This window comes from Microcaecilia unicolor, chromosome 10 (assembly GCF_901765095.1).
Source record: "Microcaecilia unicolor chromosome 10, aMicUni1.1, whole genome shotgun sequence".
Taxonomy (NCBI): Eukaryota; Metazoa; Chordata; class Amphibia; order Gymnophiona; family Siphonopidae; genus Microcaecilia; species Microcaecilia unicolor.
In genome coordinates, this window is record NC_044040.1 from 171,695,222 (window position 1) to 171,717,333 (window position 22,112).

The window sequence follows — 22,112 nt, forward strand, 5'->3', positions numbered from 1 at the left end:
GGTGAAGAATTATCTGAAAAAGTAATGGCATATTTTTCAATAGATGAGCTCCTTAACATCTACAAAATATTGTATGGTGGTATATGCATCCATTTGACAAATCAATATCCAACAGCTTCTGAGTTCTGCTGGAGAGGGTGCTCTGAGAAGAGATCATTTCTTCATATTTGGTGGAAATGACATGGGATCTCAGGATACTGGAAAGGAAATAAATTCTGCTGAAGCGTTATCTGGCATGGGGTTGGATCCGATTTTCTTGGTGGGACTTCTACCATAAATAGGACAGAGGAAGTACTAAATTGACAATTATGGGGTTGACTGCGGCTAACTGGAACCCAGATACTCCTATGATGACCCAATGGTGCACCCAACTAGCCCAAATTGGATTAATGGAAAAGTTTACTGCCATTGGTAACAATAGATATAATGCCTCTGTAGATGAAACAATTCCTAGGAATAAAGTAAAAGAGAATGTTTACTTTCATTGTGTATCTAGTTTCTTTCAGTTTGCTTACGACCTGTACTGTAAAGGAATGTGATACCAGATCTGATGTGTCTAAGAGGTGAGAAGGAGAAGAAAGGAGAAGTAATTAGGAAAAATTGCTATAATCCTAAACAGCAACTGGAAGTTACTTCTGTTGAAAAGCCAATTTTGTATAGCATTCGGAAGGATTGTTTAATACTAGGTGAATGATGGAGTAAATTAAATATAAATATTTTTAAAATGCAGGGGAGAATTCCTGTGGTTTCTAGGGTGGTATTTTCAAAAGTTCAATACTGCAGGGAATTCAACTTTCTTGATGTTACCCACTCAGAACTTGCTGGTTGTAGAGGGCTATAAGACCTTAATGTAATGTAATATAATGTAATGTTATAAAAACCTAAAAACTGGGTAAACATGTGCACCACACATACAGGAAAGAAACAGTAGACCTAAAGTTAAGTAAAATCTCACATTAAGCATCATCTTACCAAAGATTCGTCTATTTCCTCATCTGATCCATCTTCATCACTGTCCTCATCATCTTCTCTTACTCTTCCATAACCTGTAACAAAAGTCTGGTTTGTTTCAAATTGAATAGCAGTTATCAGACATTTTAGTGTCTATATATCTCCATATACATACATACATACATACAGCGAAGATACTTACCTGTAGCAAATATTCTCCGAGGACAGCAGGCTGATTGTTCTCACATTTGGGGCGGCGGCCCAGGAATTGGAAATTTTGTAAGCAAAATAAACAAAAGGTTTTGCCAGAGAACTCTGGCGCGTGAGTCGCGTGCACTATGCATGCACGGACACCTTCCCGCCCATTGCGCGAGCGTGCGCTTCTTCAGTTTTATCAAAAAGCATAAACACAAACCAATAATAACAACTCCAAAGGGGAGGTGGGCGGGTTTGTGAGAACAATCAGCCTGCTGTCCTCGGAGAATACCTGCTACAGGTAAGTATCTTCGGTTTCTCCGAGGACAAGCAGGCTGCTTGTTCTCACATGTGGGGTATCCCTAGCACCCAGGCTCACTCAAAACAATGAACAATGGTCAATTGGGCCTCGCAACGGCGAGGACATAACATAACTTGACCTGAAACCATAAACAACTAAATGAGAGTGCAGACTGGAACAGAACAAAAATGGGTCGGGGGGGGGGGGGGGGGTGGAGTTGGATCCTAAACCCCAAACAGATTCTGCAGCACCGACTGCCCAAACAGACTGTCATGTCGGGTATCCTGATGAAAGCAGTAATGAGATGTAAATGTGTGGACTGATGACCACGTAGCAGCTTTGCAAATCTCTTCAATGGAGGCTATGTGAGCCACTGACGCAGCCATTGCTCTCTAGAGTCAACCAAGCCTGGGCATAAGTGAAGGAAATTCAATCTGCTACCCCAGAGGTAGGCAATTCCAGTCCTTGAGAGCCGCAGGCAGGTCAGGTTTTCAGGATATCCACAATGAATATGCAGGAGATAGATTTGCATACCAAGGAGGCAGTGCTTGCAAATCTATCTCCTGCATATTCATTGTGGATATCCTGAAAACCTGACCTGCCTGCGGCTCTCGAGGACCGGAGTTGCCTACCCCTGTGCTAGCCAATTGGAGATTGTGCGTTTTCCAATGGCGACTCACCTCCTGTTGGGATCAAAAGAAAAACGACTGGGTGGACTGTCTGAAGGGCTTTGTCCGCTCCATGTAAAAGGCCAATGCTCTCTTGCAGTTCAAGGTATGCAAACTGCTTTCGCCAGGGCAGGTATGACGGGGAAAAATGTTGGCAAGACAATTGACTGGTTCAGATGGAACTCCTACACCACCTTTGGCACAAACTTAGGGTGTGTGCGGAGGACTACTCTGTTGTGATGAAATTTGATATAAGGTGCATGCACTACCAAGGCCTGAAGCTCACTTACTCTACGAGCTGAATTAACAGCCACCAAGAAAATGACCTTCCAGGTCAAGTACTTCAGATGGCAGGAATTCAGTGGCTCAAAAGGAGTTTTCATCAGCTGGGTGAGAATGACGTTGAGATCCCATGACACTGGTGGAGGTTTGACAGGGGGCTTCAACAAAAGCAAACCTCTCATAAAGTGAACAACTAAAGGCTGTCCAGAGATAGGCTTACCCTCTACAAGGCAATAAGCACTAATCACACTAAGGTGAACTCTTATGGAGTTTGTCTTGCGACCAGACTCTGATAAGTGTAGAAGGTATTCAAGCAGGGTCTGTGTAGGACAAGAAAGAGGATCTGGGGCCTTGCTGTCACACCAGACGGCAAACCTCCTCCATTTGAAAGAGTAAAACCTCTTCGTGGAATCTTTCCTGGAAGCAAGCAAGACTCGGGAGACACACTCAGAAAGACCCAAGGAGGCGAAATCTACGCCCTCAACATCCAGGCCGTGAGAGCCAGAGACTGGAGGTTGGGATGCAGAAGCGACCCCTTGTTCTGGGTGATGAGGTTGCAAAACACCCCAATCTCCACAGTTTCTCAGAGGACAACTCCAGAAGAAGAGGGAACCAAATCTGAAGGGAGCAATCAGAATCATGGTTCCGCAGTCTTTCTTGAGTTTTAGCAAAGTCTTCCCTACTAAAGGCATGGGAGAATACACATACAAAAGGCCTGTCCCCCAATGCAGGAGAGAGGCAACTCACGCTAGTCTGTCGTGGGCCTGAAGCCTGGAATAGAACTGAGGGACCTTGTGATTGATCTGAGTGGCAAAAAGATCTACCAAGGGGGTGCCCCACGCTCGGAAGATCGTGCTGACAACGTCCATGTTCAGTGACCACTTGTGAGGTTGCATTATCCTGCTCAACCTGTCAGCCAGACTGTTGTTTACGCCTGCCAGATAAGTGGCTTGGAGAAACATGCAGTGACAGTGAGCCCAAAGCCACATCTGGACGGCTTCCTGACACAGAGGGCAAGATCCTGTGCCCCCCTGCTTGTTGGTGTCTGAATCAATATAATTTGATTGCACAGTCGTGTGAAGCCATCCACATGAGCTCCCCACCCCAGGAGGGATGCATCCGTCAGCACTTTTTGTGACTGAGGAATTTGGAATGGACGTCCCAAGGTCAAATTGGTTCGATCGTCCACCACTGCAGAGAATTCCGGAAGTCGGTGGACAGTTGATCACATCCTCTAGATCTTCCGTAGCTTGGCACCACTGGGAGGCTACGGTCCATTGAGCTGATCTCATGTGCAGGCGTGCCATGGGAGTTACATGAACTGTGGAGGCCATGTGCCCCAGGAGTCTCAACATCTGCAGAGCCATGATCTGTTGAGACGCTCGTACTAAGGACACTAGGGACAGGAGGTTGTCTGCCCTTGCCTCGGGAAGATAAGCACGAGCTATCTTTATGTTCAACAGAGCTCCAATGAATTTCAATTCCTGAACTGGGGTGAGACGGGACTTGGAATAATTTATCACGAACTCCAGTAGCTCTAGCACCTAAATAGTCATTCGCATGGGACTGCTGAGCGCCTGCCTTCGAGGTGCTCTTGACCAGCCAATCGTCGAGATAAGGGAACACATGCACTCCTAGTCTCTGCAGCGATGCTGCAACTACCGCCAGACACTTTGTGAACACTGTAGGGGTATTTCCCTGTGATCTAGCCTAAGCTGGTCTTGGCCTATACAAGCCTATGACATCTTGGTATAATAAGATGGCTGCTGCAACCTCTCTGTCTCAGCAAGATCCAGCTTCAGCTTGTGGAAAATCACTTACAGGCTTGCTAAAGCCAAGGACAGTCTGTGTTCTAAACACCCCCTTCTATCACCCTGAGAACGGAGTAGGGAGGCAGACATGGCTCCAGAAGTTACCATTCTCCAAGGTCACAAAATAAAGAACTCTTCTTGCCATGTACTGAGCTGGACAAGATCACGATTGGTTCCTACCGTCACCTGACCGAGAGGGACGGGGAAAGCGGGAACAGAAGAAGTGAGTCGGAGACCCTTGGAAGGGGGGCAACTGGTAAGAGGACCTGAGAGATCCAGCAAGGCTCGGGGGGAGCCAGAGACTTTGTATGATACCAACCTCGTGACCTGCATCCTGGTGCAAATACCTGTGGCAGAGATATTGGCTCTGATAACCAAAGGAGTGACGGGAACCTACGTGGGCTAATAAAGACCTGCACTACCTAAGACACCGACAGCTAAATAGCGTCTGGGGAGATTCTGCTCCGGTCTTATCTGAAGCCGTCATCACGACAGCGTGGTAAGATCACAGTGATATATTTCCTGGTCTGGGGTTAGGCAGTGGTTTTATCTAAGTACGACTGGTTTATGTCAGCTCTTGGTCAGGGAAAGCAGCTAATGTGTATTTTGCATACGATGTGATAAGTTTCATAAGGATTATTAGGTTATCATTTGTACTGTTCTAATCATTACTGTACTTAGTCTCAGGATAATCAGAGTGTAGTTTAGACAATATATTTTGGTAGTGCTCATATCAGTAAGGGATATTTTTATTGCATAAGCTAGCGCAGAGTATTTCTATTTTCTTATCCATAATAAAGCTAATATATATATCTATCAGCTGTGTCTTTCTTTTTCACTCTACACACCAAAACACCTGGAGAGGTGCCAGAAGCAAGATTCCTGTATCTCACCCTAGACAGAGCTAGTGAGTCTGTTAGGCAGACTTATGCATCAGGGAATCTTGGTGTAAGTAATCTGTGGGTACTTGTTGCCCTAGGTATTATTTATCTCACCCTACAACACTCTGGGCGTGGACGTCAGACCAAAAGGCAGTACACAGTATTGAAAGTGCTGTGTTCCCAGCCGAAATCGAAGATACTTCCTGTGAGCTGAAGTATCGAGATGTGTGTGTAAGCATCTTTTAAGTCCAGAGAGCATCGCCAATCGTTCTCTTGAATCATGGGAAGAAGGGTGCCCAGAGAAACCATTCTGAACTTTTATCGACCCAGAAATTTGTTCAGGCCCCTTAGGTCTAGGATGGGACATACCCCCCCTCTTTTTGTGCACAAGTACCTGGAATAGAATTCCAGCCCTTCTTCCCCTGGTGGAACGGGTTCGACCGCATTGGCCTTTAGAAGGGCGGAGAGTTCCTCTGCAAGTACCTGCTTGTGCTGGGAGCTGTAAGAATGAGCTCCCGGTGGGCAATTTGGAGGTTTGGATTCCAGATTGAGGGTGTATTCTAACTGGACTATTTGAAGAACCCACCGGTCGGAGGTTATAAGAGGCCACCTTTGGTGAAAAAATATCAACCTCCCTCCAACCGGCAAGTCGTCCGGCATAGACACTTTTATTGAGGCTATGCTTAACTGGAGCCAGTCAAAAGCCTGTCCCTTGCTTTTGCTGAGGAGTAGAATGGGCCTTAAACGCATGCTGTTGACGAGAACCAGCGCGCTGGGGCTAAGCCTGGGAAGGCTGCCAAGAAGCAGGAGTGTACCTAAGCCTAGGATAGGAATAGGGAGCACTCCTCTTCCCCCCAAAAAACCTCTTAGATGAGGAGACAGTAGCAGAACACGCCCAGTGGGAGAGAGAATCCATTGCATCATTATGCTTCTTGATCTGATCAACAAAATCCTCTACTTTTTCTCCAAAAAGGTTGTCCCCCTGGCAAGAAACATCCACCATCCGCTGCTGGACAGAATGATCCAGGTCAGAGACACGCAGCCATGAGAATCTGCGCATCACTATACCTTGAGCAGCGATCCTGGATGTCACGTCAAAAGTGTCAAAAGTACCCCTGGCCAGGAACTTCCGACACGCCCTCTGCTGCCTGACCACCTAGCGAAAAGGCTCGGCCAGCTCCATAGGAAGTGCATCAACCAAGCTGGACAGTTGACGTATCGAGTCCCGCAAGTGGACGCTCGTGAACAGCTGGTATGACTGGATCTTGGCAGCGAGCATAGCGGCCTGATACATCTTCCTCCCAAAAGAATCAAGAGTCCTAGCTTCTCTGCCTGGGGGTGCCGAACCATAGTCTCTAGTACTCCTGGCTCTCTTGAGGGCGGAGTCCACCACCATGGAATTGTGGGGTAATTGAGACCTCATCAAACCAGGTTCACCGTGGATCCGATACTGAGATTCAGCTTTTTTCGGGACCACGGGGCCAGAGACAGGGGCTGACCAGTTTCACACAGGGGTGATATGATACAGACGTTCAAATATTTGAAAGGTATTAATCCGCAAACGAATCTTTTCCGGAGATGGGAAGGCGGTAGAACGAGAGGACATGAAATGAGATTGAAGGGGGGCAGACTCAGGAAAGATGTCAGGAAGTATTTTTTCACGGAGAGGGTGGTGGACGCTTGGAATGCCCTCCCGCGGGAGGTGGTGGAGATGAAAACGGTAACGGAGTTCAAACATGCGTGTGATATGCATAGAGGAATCCTGTGCAGAAGGAATGGATCCTCAGAAGCTTAGCTGAAATTGGGTGGCGGAGCAGGTGGGGGAAAGATGGGGTGGTGGTTGGGAGGCGAGGATAGGGGAGGGCAGACTTATACGGTCTGTACCAGAGCCGGTGATGGGAGGCGGGACTGGTGGTTGGGAGGCGGGAAATACTGCTGGGCAGACTTATATGGTCTGTGCCCTGAAAAGGACAGGTACAAATTCAAGTTAAGGTATACACATATGAGTTTGTCTTGGGCAGACTGGATGGACCATGCAGGTCTTTTTCTGCCGTCATCTACTATGTTACTATGTTATGTTACTATGACTTCCTTCAGTACCTTATGCAGAGAAACTGTCACAGCCTCTTTAGGTGGAGAAGAATAATCCAGGACCTCAAGCATCTCAGTCCTGGGCTCATCCTCAACCTCCACAAGAAAGGGAATAGCCGTAGCCATTTCCCGGACAAAAGGGGAGGACAGACTCTCTGGTGGAGATAAGTCTCCTTTCTAGCAGAGGGGAAGGATCAGAGGGAATCCCAAAGGACTCATCAGAAAAGAAGTACCTGAGATCCTCATCTGACTCCCACAAACGCTCCTGCTCAGTGTCGGATAAAACCTGAGTTAAGGTGCTTTGACGCCAAGGAACGATGTCCTTTGTGGCAATGTCGAGAGGCCGATGCCCGGTCCGACTGCGGTGAAGCTCCCTCCACAGCCGTCTAAGGGGAGTTGACCTGGGTGGCAGGCGGCATTGCAGTTGGGGACCTCACCACAGGTAAAGGGCTAGACACCACTGCAGCAGATGGTAGGGAAGGCGCAGGCACCCCCGACACCAAAGCTGACTGACGTAGCAGTCCCTCCAGAAATTCTGGAAAGAAGGCCCGGATGCATTTGTCGGGAGCTGCCATCGGAAAACGCTGCAGGGGTCGGTGGAACAGGCGGTGTCAGAATCCATGGAGGCTTGGGAACAGGTACCGGCCGCTAGGTGACCGACGCATCGGCACCTCCTGTATCAAGGGGGAGCGATCCTCTCGGCATCGACTCCCTCGATGCCCTGGAGCTCCCAGTACCGTGTGTCGAAGGAGAACGATGACGGTGCTTCTTCGCCTTCGCTCGACGCCCGTCATCGAGACTCCTCGGTACCGATGTGGAAGACGTGGAAACCTCACGCCCCCTCAGGGCCGGGTCCGACTAAGGTCGGTCCCGGGAGGCCTGCATAACAGGAGGCCTCGAGGCATGTGGAGACCCACTCGATGCCTCACTGCTCCCAGCGTGAACTGGTCTCTGAGAAGCCATTACCTTTGCTCCCGATGTCGATGCTCCTGTATATGTCGATGCCACCGGCCTCGGTACCGTTGTTGAAGGACCGGACAAAGCCCCAATAAGCTTTTCTCGTTGGGCTTCTCGAGACGCCTGGGTCCATTTCTTCATACAAAGATACAGACTACAAGCGGCTGTGCTATGGTCGGGCCCAAGGCACTGGATACACCAGGCGTGGGTATCGGTACCTGAGATCATCCGGTTGCACCGAGTACAACGTTTGAAGCTGCTGGGTGTCTTCGATGACATGGAAGGAAAAACGGCCTCGGCAAAATCAAATGATGTGATTGTGCCAAAAAGAGAAGGCACAAAAAGGGAGTAAACCCGACCGTGCGGCCCAAAGGCCGACCTCGTCGAAAAGAAAGGAAACTTTAAAGGTGGCAAAAACAAAACAAGAAAACTACACGAATTAATAATTTTTTTTTAAATATTGAAAAAAGAGTAAACAAAAATAAAGCGAAAATAAAGCAAAACTAAGTCGCATAGAGATGTCCTCTTCCTGGGCCTGATCAGAGCGCAGCGAAAAAACTGTCGCACCTTACACCGGAGAAAAAAAGGAAGAAGCACAATCGCACGATGGGCGGCAAGTCGTCCGCGCATGCGCAGTGCACGCAACTCGCACGCCAGAACTCTCTGGCAAAACCTTTTATTTTGCTTACAAAATTTCTGATTCCTGGGCCGCCGCGGACGTCGACCCACATGTGAGAACAAGCAACCTGCTTGTCCTCGGAGAAACAAATACACACAGGCACCTTAGAAAGGTAAACAATAACCTTATAAATAACATTTGACACTGGATTGAACGTTTAACCATGCTAAACATAAATGACATCTCAAACATAAAACTAAACTCAGAAAGTAGCAATTAAATAGGCAATTTCGGAAAAAACATTAGTTGCACTTAATGTTTAATAGAAATCTTAAGACCATATTCCACAAAAAAATATGCACATGAAGTGTAAAATCTTCTTGAGGTCCAATCTCCTCGGTCTCTGTTTTTCCTATACCAAGAGGAGACTATAGAGAAAAATAATACTAGGAATAAAACTCTTGCTTTAGGGATGTTAAATGTGTAAGCAGTTAGGAGGAAAGGCTTCTAGGCTCAGCAGATACTTATGAAATGACGGTCCCTAGTCATTCCTAGGGGAATTCTAAGCAACATTTGTATGCAAAATTTGCACAGAATTCCTCCCAGAGTCAGTTTGCACAAGAGTCAGTTTTCACAAGCACAGAACTAAATACTGTGAGCCAGCATGGGGAGGAATCCATGCAGACAATCCAGAGTGACAACCGCATGTCAACCTGAGGAAGAGGAACCAGTGTTCTTTTGTATAATACAGCTCTCAAAGGTAATGAGCTGCATGGTACCCAAACTTGCAAGCCATTCTCAAGAGAGCACAGGATCTCATGCACCATACAGAGTACATAGAGTTGTGTAACACAGGAAGACAATGGTTCTGGGGATAGGATTTATAACATGGGTTCAGGTGTGAGCAGGACAGGCGCAGACAGTGGAACCATCTGGTAGATGTGATGAAGGGGATTAGGGGGAAGAGACTGAGTCAGGGGAGAAAAAAGGCTGGAAAGAAACTTGAGAAAAAGTGATTGAATATGTGAGGGAGAGGGGTGTTCTGAATGATCAATACGCTGGGGGAGGGTAGAAGTATGTTGGAGATAGGGAAATTCAAGTGTATTTACTACCTTACAGTTATGGCTGCCAAATCAAAATAACTGTAAGCCAGAAATCTATCGGGTCAAAGATGAACTTTCCACAGCTCTGAACTCTCTCAACTACTGACATCTGTAGTAGCAACAACCATGAATACCGCTGTATCTGAGCAAATAGTCCCAGGAAGCAGCTACTATGCAAAATAGAGCAGGTTAAGTGCCACAGTTATGCAATAATTGTTACTGCATACCAATTCATGTGGTTAAGTGCCACAGTTATGCAATAATTGTTACTGCATACCAATTCATGTGGTAACTGTTCACTGTAGTAAGCACGTTAGTAAACAGGTCCCAAAGTAAACTGTTTTTCTAAAACTTAAATACAAAACTTCACACCTTAAAGTGATAAAACAGAAAATACCTCTAACTACAAGGTATCTCTCAATGGCTTGTACCAAAGCCAAGGGATCAATCTTAACAGGTCCACCCTTCCATTGCTTTACATTAGTACAGTCCGGATGTCGCTGAAGCTGGCACTTTAACTGGTGTGTGTTGAAAAATTTTAATGCTTGGGATCCTCTGTTGAGAGAAAAACTCAAAATAATTTGTGAAAACATTTCTACATGCACAGTATCATCAATATATCATTTTAGCTGTACAGAACAGTGCAAGAGAAATATCTACGTTAGCCTTGCAAACATTACTACTTTTAACTAGTACACAATATTTCTTATCGAGCAACAGATGAGCTATGTGATGCTTTCATACTGATTTACTATTGTAAAATTCAAGTCAACAGAAATGAGAGACAGTACACCCCACAATGTAAGAGGAAAAAAGAAATTTGTGTTTAACATTTCAATGCTATACAGTAAGGGATGGATTTAACCCTCCTACTGCCAGATGTCTCCTCCAACCAGAAGGGTGGAAGGAGGACGGAGGCCTTTCCCTAAAATTGGGTTGACTGGCTGACCTAAAATAAGTGGTTCAATCAATAAACAGTTGCTCATTCAACTTATTGCTTGTTCAACTTTTTCAATTTTTTACATGTACACCCCATTGCTTTGAAGTGTTCAAATATTTAACTTTTTTAAAAATTTTTTATGAAGACATATATAAAAAGAAGGAAAAAGCCTCTGTATTCCCGTTTTCAGTACGTGTTAGTGTCTGTTAACCGGGACAGAATCTTCATAGGCTCAAAAACCTCCTCTTATTTTTAATTAACAAAACCAGGTTATTATGACGAACACTTATCTTTTAGTGCCGTCCTTGCCGTTGCAATTTAGCTTCACTCTAATATGCCGACGGGGTCCCGTTTCGCCGTGCAGGCTTTCTCAAGGGAAACATCTGTTGCTACGATGTCAATCTACTTATTCAGCCCTGCCGTGCTCACTATCAGATAGTGAGCACGGCAGGGCTGAATAAGTAGATTGACATCGTAGCAACAGATGTTTCCCTTGAGAAAGCCTGCACGGCGAAACGGGACCCCGTCGGCATATTAGAGTGAAGCTAAATTGCAACGGCAAGGACGGCACTAAAAGATAAGTGTTCGTCATAATAACCTGGTTTTGTTAATTAAAAATAAGAGGAGGTTTTTGAGCCTATGAAGATTCTGTCCCGGTTAACAGACACTAACACGTACTGAAAACGGGAATACAGAGGCTTTTTCCTTCTTTTTATATATGTCTTCATAAAAATTTTTAAAAAAAGTTAAATATTTGAACACTTCAAAGCAATGGGGTGTACATGTAAAAAATTGAAAAAGTTGAACAAGCAATAAGTTGAATGAGCAACTGTTTATTGATTGAACCACTTCGGATGGTAAAATTTTATTTGTTTCAAAGATAGTGGTATCGTCCCATTGTTTATTTGACCTAAAATAAGGACAGGGTTGTACAGTATTATCACTTCCAGTGGTAAGGTAGCTAACCCTAGGGCTGCTGCTTAAAGAGTCTATTGGGAAGTCTACCCCATACATGGTTCTGTAAAAACAAACTCTTTTCCCTCTTTTTGGTGTACTGATTCCTATCATTTGTATACATAGTTTAGATAAGCATTTTTGTGTTTGATTGCTTGCACTAAAAAGCGACACTATATTACATTTGAATGACTTGTATAACATTGTAGCTTGGGGATCAAACACAAAAGTAAAGGAACAGGGATCATTACAGACGTAGAAGGATAATCAGAGGATTAGTGTAGTCTACTGATGTTTTATGAATAAACCCTGTATATAACAGTATGTGTCTCCCTCGTGTCTTTGGGTGTGCCCTGTTGACTACATTACTCCTCTGATTACCCTTGTATAGCATTGTGCCATTTCAGAAATCAGTCTGTCCAGAAAACAGACTATACAAGGAACATTTTACATTATATAAATATGAATCACAGCTTTTTAATGTTTCCATAAAGGACAGTGAGGAATGTCATGGAGATTAATCTTGTAAGCACATATAGGGCGAGAAAAGCTTTCTAGGTGATTACAATATGAAGGGAAAATTAGGTTCTTACCTTGTTAAGTTTCTTTCTTTTAGTCACAGCAGATGAATCCATTAACTGATGGGTTGTATCCGCCTACCAGCAGGTGGAGATAGAAAACACTGAAAAACCACAGTGACCTTGGACGGCTAGCCCCTTCTGCCTTCAGTATATGAAATTTCCAAAGCAGAGTGAATAAGAAAGGCAACATAACAAACTTTCCTCACAGTGAACAAACGCCCCAGAACCGGAGCAATAACCAAACAAAGGAGGGACGATCTCAACCTCCTGCAATAGAACAGCATGTAGAAACTCTGAGAACTTGTCTTCAACTCCTCCCGAGGAGCTACAATATCTGCATGAAAGATCTGAACAAAAACAAAGTCAGACAGGGAGGGATCATGGATTCATCTGCTGTGACTAAAGGAAAGAAAAGTACCAAGGTAAGACCTAATTTTCCCTTCCATGTCATCAACAGCAGATGAATCCATTAACTGATGGGATGTACAAAAGCACTCCCTATGTAGGGTGGAAACAGGCAACTCCACGAGCAAGTACTTGCGCCCCAAAATGCGCATCCTGCTTCGCTGCAACATCCTGCCTGTAATGCCGTACAAACGAGAGCTGAGAAGCCCAAGTAGCCGCACGACAGATCTCATGAAGAGAAAGAACACCCGTCTCAGCCAACGAGGAGGAAATCGCTCTCGTGGAATGCGCTTTAAACGCTTCAGGAGGAGACCATCCTGAAAGCAGATACACAGAAAAAATTACTTCCCTTAGCCAACGGGCTATAGTGGCCTTAGACGCTGGACCCCCGCGTCGAGGACCTGTCAACAATAGAAAAAGGTGATCAGAAGTCCTGAAGTCATTTGACATCTGTAGATACTGCAACAGAGCCCTACATACATCCAAAAGACGCAATTGCCCAAAGGAATCTGGAAAGTCCTCCCTAGAAAAGGAAGGTAGAAAAATGGGCTGGTTCAGGTGAAACGCTGAAACCACCTTAGGCAGGAAGGAAGGCACTGTCCGTACCGCTACCCCGGAATCTGAGAACTGTAGAAAAGGATCCCGACAGGAAAGCGCCTGAAGCTCAGAAATGCGTCTAGCTGATGGCACGGTCACAAAAAAGACAGAGTCACGTCCTTCTCAGTAGCCAGCCTAAGCAGCTCGAAAGGCGAACGCTGGAGAGCCTTCAACACCAGCCCCAAGTTCCAGGCCGGACACGGTGACCGCATAGGAGGACGGAGCCGAAGCGCCCCTCTGAGAAATTGGACAATGTCCGGATGCGCAGCAAGGGACAAGCCAGAGACTTTCCCTCGAAAGCATGTCAAAGCTGTTACTTGAACTCGCAGGGAATTGTAAGCCAGACCTTTTTGTAAGCCGTCCTGCAAAAAGTCCAGTACTGGCGAGACTGTAGCCCGCGTGGGTGTGATCGCCTTTGAAACACACCATGCCTCAAGCTTCCTCCAGATCCGAGCATAAGCTGCAGAGGTAGACTGCTTGCGGGCCTGCAAGAGAGTAGAGATGACCTTGTTAGAGTAGCCCTTGTCTCTCAATTGCGCCTTCTCAAGAGCCAGGCCGTAAGACCAAATCGCAGGGGTCCTCCATCGTCACCGGACCCTGAACCAACAGGTTTGGCACCAGAGGCAAAGGGAGTGGAGCCTCCACCAGCATCGACAGAGATCCGCATACCAAGGACGCCTTGGCCAATCCGGAGCGATGAGAATCACCAAGCCTCGGTGCGGTCGAATCCGCAGGAGGACTCGCCCTATCAAGGGCCAAGGAGGGAACACATACAGGAGGCCCGGGGGCCAGGGTTGAGGTAGTGCATCCAACCCCGCCGAGCAAGGATCTCTCCTTCTGCTGAAAAAGCGAGGGACTGGCATTTGAACTTGACGCCATTAGATCCAATCCGGGAGTCCCCCATTTGGCACAAATCTGAAGAAAAACTTCTTCTGCTAGTTCCCATTCCGCCGGATCGATTTGATGTTTGCTGAGAAAACTGGCTTGCATGTTGCTCTGACCTGCTATGTGAGCTGCTGACATGCTATGTGAGCTGCTGACAGCAGATGCAAGTGGAAAATCTGAGCGGCCTCCGCAGCCAGTGCCTTGCACTGAGTGCCGCCCTGGCGATTGATGTAGGCCACCGCTGTCGTATTGTCTGACAGAACACGGACAGGAAGCCCCTCCAGAGTCTTGTGGAAGGCCAGAAGAGCCTGGAATATCGCTCTCAGTTCCAAGCGATTGATGGACCACCCGGCTTCCATGGGTGTCCACTGACCCTGAGCATAGCTTCCCTGGCAATGAGCTACCCAGCCCGAAAGGCTGGCATCTGTTATCACCAAGCACCAAGAAGGAAGTGCGAGCGGCATTCCCTGGCGCAGCATCCTGTCGGAGAGCCACCAATCATTACTGGGCCGGGCCGCAGGGAGCCACTTAAGTCTGCGTTGGTATTCCTGGGAAATCGGAGACCATTGCTGGAGCAGAGCAATCTGCAGCGGCCTCATATGAGCTCTCGCCCAGGGAACCACCTCCATGGTGGCTGTCATCGATCCCAGGAGCTGAACAAAGTCCCAAGCTTGAGGGCGAGGCATCCGCAGGCGGACCTGATTCTGAAGCTTGCATCGCCTGTGGTCAGGGAGAAAGATGAACCCCGAGGCCGTGTCGAACCGGACCCCCCAAATACTCGAGAGACAGAGGGGGTCAGGTGACTTTTGGGCAAATTGATCACCCAGCCCAGAGTCTGAAGAACCGTTATAACTCTGGTCGTGGTGAGTCAGCTCTCGTCTGCCGAATCCGCCCTGATGAGCCAGTCGTCGAGATAAGGGTGAACTCTGATACCCTCTCGCCTGAGAAAAGCAGCTACCACCACCACCATCACCTTGGAAAAGGTGCGGGGAGCTGTGGCTAGGCCGAAAGGCAAGGCCCGAAACTGTAAATGTTGGCCCAAAACAGCAAACCGGAGAAACCGCTGATGCGGAGGCCAAATAGGTATGTGCAAATATACTTCTTTTAGGTCCAAAGACATGAGAAACTCTCCTGGCTATACTGCTGCAATGACGGAGCGCAGGGTTTCCATGCAAAAGTGACACACTCTTAGGGCCTCGTTAACTCTTCATAAGTCGAGGATCGGTCTGAAAGACTCACCTTTTCGAGGTGCCACAAAATAAATGGAGTAGCGACCGCAGCCGCGTTCGGCAGGAGGCACCGGAATGACCACTCCGAGGTGCAGCAAGACTTGCAAGGTCTCCTCTACCGCTGCCCGTTTGACGGCAGTGCCGCATCGGGACTCCATAAAGACGTCTCTCACCGGGGCACCGAATTCCAATCGGTAACCTTCTCTGATCAGGTCCAGGATCCACTGATCCGAAGAAATCTTGGTCCACTCCTCGAGAAAGAGGGAAAGACGACCTCCTACTGCAGGAATCGACAAGTGGACCGGCGCCCCATCATTGTGGAGGACACTCCTGAACTCCTGGCCGTGGCCCGGCCACTGTAGAATGTTTGTCCGAGCGAAAGGAGTTCCGCTGCTGAAAACGGGCACGTTGAGACAACCCAGCAGAGCGCCCCGGGAAACCTGCGAGCTTCGCAGAAACATGGCCTGGAAGAGAAGGGAAAAACAGGACTTTTGGAAGAAGGCCTCAGCCTATCCTCAGGTAACCGCTGGGACTTAGAGTCCCCTAGGTCTTTAACAATCTTCTCCAATTCCTCACCAAATAGCAAAAGGCCCCGAAAGGGTAACCTCACCAGCCTTTGTTTACATGCCATGTCAGCCACCCAATGCCACAGCCAAAGAAGGCGGCGGACCGAAACTGCCACAGACATCTGTTTAGCTGAAGCTCTGACCAGATCATAAAGGGCAGCAGACAAAAAGGACAGGGCAGACTCCATATGCAGGCCAACCTCAGCGAGGGACCCCGCACCATCCGCGGGCTGATCAACCACCTGCTGTAACCAGGAAAGACAGGCCCGGGCTGCATAGGAACTACAAATAGCCACCCTTAAGGAAAGGCCCAAGATTTCAAAGGACCGCTTCAACGCGGATTCTAACCGCCGGTCCTGCATATCTTTCAAAGTGACCCCTCTCTCCACCGGGAGAGTGGTCTTTTTAGTCACAGCCGTGACCAACGCATCCACTTTAGGCATCCCAAAAAGGGCCAGTGATCCCCACTCAGAGGGTAAAGCTGACCCATAGACTGTGCTACCTTCAAAGGCCCATCAGGGTCAGACCATTGAGCTGAAATAAGCGCTTGGATGGAGTCATGCACCAGAAAAACCCGAGAAGGCTTCTTAGTACTAGCCATCCTAAGATTAACAGAGGAGGCATCGCCCTTGGCTGGATCATCAATAGAAAGGGCCTGCAAGGCGTCAGCAAGGAGAGCTGGCAGCTTGTTGCGGTGGAAAATCCGTACCGCTTTAGGATCATCCAAGTCCTGTGGCAAACAGGTACCCTCATCTGGATCATCCATCCGTGAGGGCCTGCCAGATCCCTCAGACTTCCCACAGCCTGATCATGGGGGGGAAAGGGAGCGGCGCAACTCTCAGATGGAGAATTTGCCCGTTTACATTTAGTGTCAGTCCAACACTCGGGGGAAGTCGTAAAATCAGCAGCCAACACTGGGCTAACAAAACCTGGAGGGATTCCAGTCTGCAACAAAGTGTCAGACACCTCCGGGCAGAGCTCTTTTTAAACATAAAGGCCTTATGCATCAGCAGCACAAATTCAGGGAAGAAAAACTCACCTTGGCCCTCCACCCCCAAATTAGGAGAAGCAGAGGAAGGAGCTCCTCTAGCAGCCTCGGATCGAGGCTTCCCCCTGCACTCAGACTCCTCCGCAACAGCGAGGGTCGAGTCATGCGGCCCGCTGCCAGCTCCATCGAGCGGGAAGAATCACCCTCGCCGTGCCTATACTAGCACAAATGTCTAAGGAGCACGTACTGCAAAGCCCCGCTGCTGACCTGCGTTTACCACAGCGGGAGCAGAGCTTAATTCCTTCAGCAGCCATCGCCCGACTGGAAGGAAATATAAAACTTACCCCGCACAGAATGCTGTCCAGGGGAACCTCCCCGGAGGAGCTGGGCACCACTCATCTTAGAAGACCGAGTCAACGAGCTCCGGTCAAGCTGCACAGAACCAGAATCTCTGGATAAAGCCTCAAAAATAGCTGCGCTGTAAAAGCGTGCCTTTTTTTTTTACACTGTGAGGAAAGTTGGAGGCAGGCAGCAACAGAGGGACTCTGGGAGGATGGGGATATGGGGTAAGGCAGGGACAGGGAACAAAACCAAGTATGCCTTCAAAGTAGGCACCACCAGCCACAACACCCCCGCTCTACTGGCAAAGCACAGGTGCCTCCCCAGGCAGAAATCCAGGAGCTGCTAAAGCGACGTCCACACCTGCTTGGAGATAGAGAGATACTGAAGGCAGAAGGGGCTAGCCGTCCAAGGTCACTGTGGTTTTTCAGTGTTCTCCATCTCCACCTGCTGGTAGGCAGATACAACCCATCAGTTAATGGATTCATCTGCTGTTGATGACAAGGAACATGCTTTTCTGCTCTCATAACATTACCTTAACAGCAAGTTGGCAGACATTTAGTACAGATTACATCTGTAGCAAATCTGTTTTTCCTTATGCTTAAGGTCAAGTTAGCCAAAAATATTTTTGGACAATAGCTAATTCTTCATAATTTGTGACTGTTTCTAGGAAAAGGTGACTAAAGTATCGGACCAAAATGTTGAGAATGGCTGATTTTCCATGGCATGGGCGTATAAGTAGTCTGCAAAAGTTACATATCTGAACTTCAGTAACTCCCTCTTCCCCCGCCCCCCCTCAATACAAGGATTGGGCTTGGACTGTTGTATTACAAAGTGTTGGCAGTTTGAATGGAGCAGTTCTCATACATCCAGTTGGTTTTGAAAGAATAATAAAATATAAACAGGTGTAATCATACCTAATCATTAGGGGTCACTGCAGACAGATTTCAAAATATGCATTTTACATTTAAACCACTGTGGTGCCAATGTACCAAGGCAAACAAGTATTGCTGTGTTTCACCACCACTAAGGGGCCACATACATAGCAAACTAAGGAGTCTGTTTATTAAGCCATGCGGTATTGCAGACACAGCCCAATCAAGTTCAGCCTTGCAAATTTCTTCAATGGAGGCTGATCTCGTGGGCTACCAATGCAGCTCCAACATTGTGAGCCTTGACATGACCCTCAAGGGTCAGCTCAGCCTGGGCATAAGTGAAAGAAATGCAATTTGCCAACCAATTAAAGATTGTGAATTTCCCGGTGTCTCCCTATCCTGTTGGGATCAAAAGAAACAAAAAGCTGGGTAGACTGTAGGGCCTAGCCCACTCCAAGTAAAAGGCTAATGCTCACATGCAGTCCAAGATGTGCAGTGCACTTTTGCCAGGATAGACATGAGGTCTGGAACAACTGACTGGTTCAGATATAACTCTGACACAACCTTAGGCAGGAACTTAGGGTGGGTATGGAAAACTACTATGATGAAATTTAGTGTAAGGTGGATCTGGTACTAGGGTCTTCAGCTCAGTGACCACATGAGCTGAAACAGCCACCAAAAATCACCTACCAGGTCAAGTACTTCAGATGACAAGAATCAAGTGGCTGAAAGACTTTCCAGATGGCATCTGTCTAGACTGGTTGCATTACCGTGAGCTCCAGGCCTGAACCCCTTACAACCGGCTTAATAGGAGCAGCAGGTAATACCCTGACCGACCAACCAACTGAAGCGCCTTACCTACCCGCAGCAGAGTCCATACCTACCGCAGCAGTGCTCATCCTACCTGCGTGAGCGGCGGTCTTGGAGCGAATCTGGGTGTAACGGGAGACGACCCTGATTGCTCCCGACGCCTGATTAAGATCATTGCTGACAAACCAGTGAAGCGCTGATCTCAGTTGGAGGGAGTGCGACTGAGGTGACCCCCAGCCCCATGCTCCTTGCCTGGGAGACACTTCTGAATGGTTCCGTGATCCCTGACTCTCCCTCCGCGCCTCGGGGTTGGGCCCGACCTGGGAGGAGTGCATTGGGCCTGGGCCGGCCTGACTGTAGGGGATCAGCACGAGTGCACATGATCCGTTGGTCGGTGCTTCCACCCACTACAATACCTGGGGTGCTGTTCCATTACCGAGAGAGAGAGCAATCTGTGGCTGATCCGTTGGCTCGAGCAGCAGCCGCACTTTTCGGGCCCAGCATCGCGACCACGTGTAGACTTCTGTGCGGATGCGCCGCAGCCTAAACTACGAGACCGAGGTGGCATTGGTGCACGTAGACAAGTCAGTGTTCCTGACCGAGTAATATGCCCATCTTTGAAAAGAAGCTCTCCCGACGTATATTAACAAGGACCAGGAGCTGCTAACTGCTCCGTCTACCACTCCACTCTTCTGCCTCTTGAAAGTCACTTCCCCCTTCAAGATTCTCTTGAAATGATCACCATTTCTGCCTTGTGCTCATAGAGAAAGGTATTATTAATCCAGCTTCTACTTAACTGCCAGCCAGTTACCCACCGATCTGCCAATATTATTACCTTCCTTGATCTCCACCTCCAACTAAAAGATCTGAGCCTACTTGAACTGAATCTGTAGCTATTCCTCGGACTGGTAATCCCTTCCAGTTTGAACTTTTAGTCTGAACCTAAGCTGAAAGCCGTATTTTCCTAATACCAAGCTTGAGGTACCTATCCACCCCAACTACATGCCTATCCTGGACCACTACCACAACACTCGACCACTGATATAACTCTAGGACTGCACAATCAACTGTGAGTATATCTGGCACTTTTAATCAATTAACCCGCTCAAAATGAACACTGCCAAACTGCTCTTAATTTATTCACTATCCCTAATTCACCACATACTAACCACCCCCCACTTGGAAACCAATAACATTCCCACAATATATAAGCTTAACAGACCATCCAGACACAATACACATCACCAAAACAACAACAACCAAAACAATGGAAGAGCTACCTTACACGGACAAAATCATAACAAAGGAAAGAAAGGACACAGCAAACTCCCACCATCGGAAAATAGACAACTAATGAAAATCAACACAGTCTCGAGCCCAACTGATCCCTACCAAACTATTCAAGTAGGATACATAAATGCCAGATCAGTTGTTAAAGCAACAACAACAACAAACTGGATCACGGCTGACAATCTTGATCTACTACTCATTAGCGAAACCTGGATACACGATCAGAATGACCCCATAATCCTTGATCTTTGCCCCCCAGGCTACAAAGTTACTCTACAAAGTTACTCATTGGACAAGAAAAGGAAAAGAGAGGAGGCATCGCGCTGATCTATAAATCTTATTTCATCGTAACAACAGCAGCTGAATCTATAACACCACTACTTGAAATCGCCTCAGAATCAACTGCACTACCTTGCTTGACCACCTAAATGTTGTCTTGTTTTACAGACCACCAGGCAATTGGCAGGAATGCCAACCACAATTCATGGATTTCGTATTGAATACCTGCATATCTAACTCTAATCTTCTTATAATAGGGGACATAAATTTACACCTAGAAGATCCTAATGCAAATAATGCACAAGAATGCAAGGATTTCCTCCAACTATGGGACCTCAATTGGCCTAATATGCAACCAACCCATGTTAAAGGACACACACTCGATCTCATCACGCACAAATTTTCCTCAGATCAAACCCTAATATTGACAGACACAAAATGGACAGACATACCATGGTCGGACCACCTAAAACTAAACCTATTCCTACAATGGCGAAAAAAAGAATCATACCTCAAACAAGAACACACAACCTATACTACAAGAGGCCAAACTGACCCTGTAATATTCTGGTAACAGTTCTACATGAACGGTCAGTATAAACAGACTCCAAACACTATCTCCTAAACTGGGACAATAGATGTAGGAGCATACTAGACATAATTGCACCATTACAAATAAGAACCTCACGAAGGCACATCTCAATATCATAGTTTAGTGAAGAACTGAAAAAATTAAAAACACGAGAATAGAACGTGCATGGAAAAAAATGAAAGATGAACACACACTCAACACATGGAAACAAATGCAAAGAAAATACAAATATACAATAAGACAAACCAAAAGGTCATACTACAAATCCAAAATTGGACCTGACTACAAAGACACACAAACTATTCCAACTCGTGAACAAACTACTTGACACCTCACCGGTTACCTCAATCAACACAGACACCCCCATCAGCAGATGACTTGGCAATTTACTTCAATGAGAAAATTATTAAATTACGATCCATGTTACCACTTAACACCACCGATCATGAAGAATTCATTAACTATTTGGACCCAACCACCGATGAATATCCAGCTGAACGAATCTGGACAAACTTCGACCTACTGACCGACGAAACCGTCACCCAAGTGATCAACAGATTCGCCAAGTCCCATTGCAAACTGGACATATGTCCCAACAACCTAATAAAATCTGCCCCTCAACGCTTTATAACAGACCTCACCTCTTACTTAAACTTCATGCTACAACATGGACTCTTCCCTAATGATAAAGGAAATATATTACTTACCACAATACCCAAAGATCCAAAGAAAAAAAAATCCAATGATATAACCAATTACCGCCTGGTTGCGTCCATTCCTCTGATAATAAAACTAATGGAAAGTATGGTAACCAAACAACTTGCCGACTACTTAACCAAATTTTCAATACTACATGAATCACAATCAGGATTTCGATCAAACCATAGAACCGAAACAGTATTAATCACTCTCCTAACCAAATT

The 22,112-nt window shown here is 46.9% G+C and overlaps 1 protein-coding gene across 1 annotated transcript in view; it reads right to left on the bottom strand.

The window, feature by feature from the left end:
- The window catches only part of TRIP12 (thyroid hormone receptor interactor 12), a 470,187-nt gene that overhangs the window by 105,811 nt on the left and 342,264 nt on the right, over positions 1 to 22,112 (bottom strand). The window contains 2 exon segments of the mRNA XM_030216098.1: positions 973 to 1,046; positions 10,257 to 10,414. Coding sequence (XP_030071958.1) covers positions 973 to 1,046; positions 10,257 to 10,414 — 232 coding nt within the window.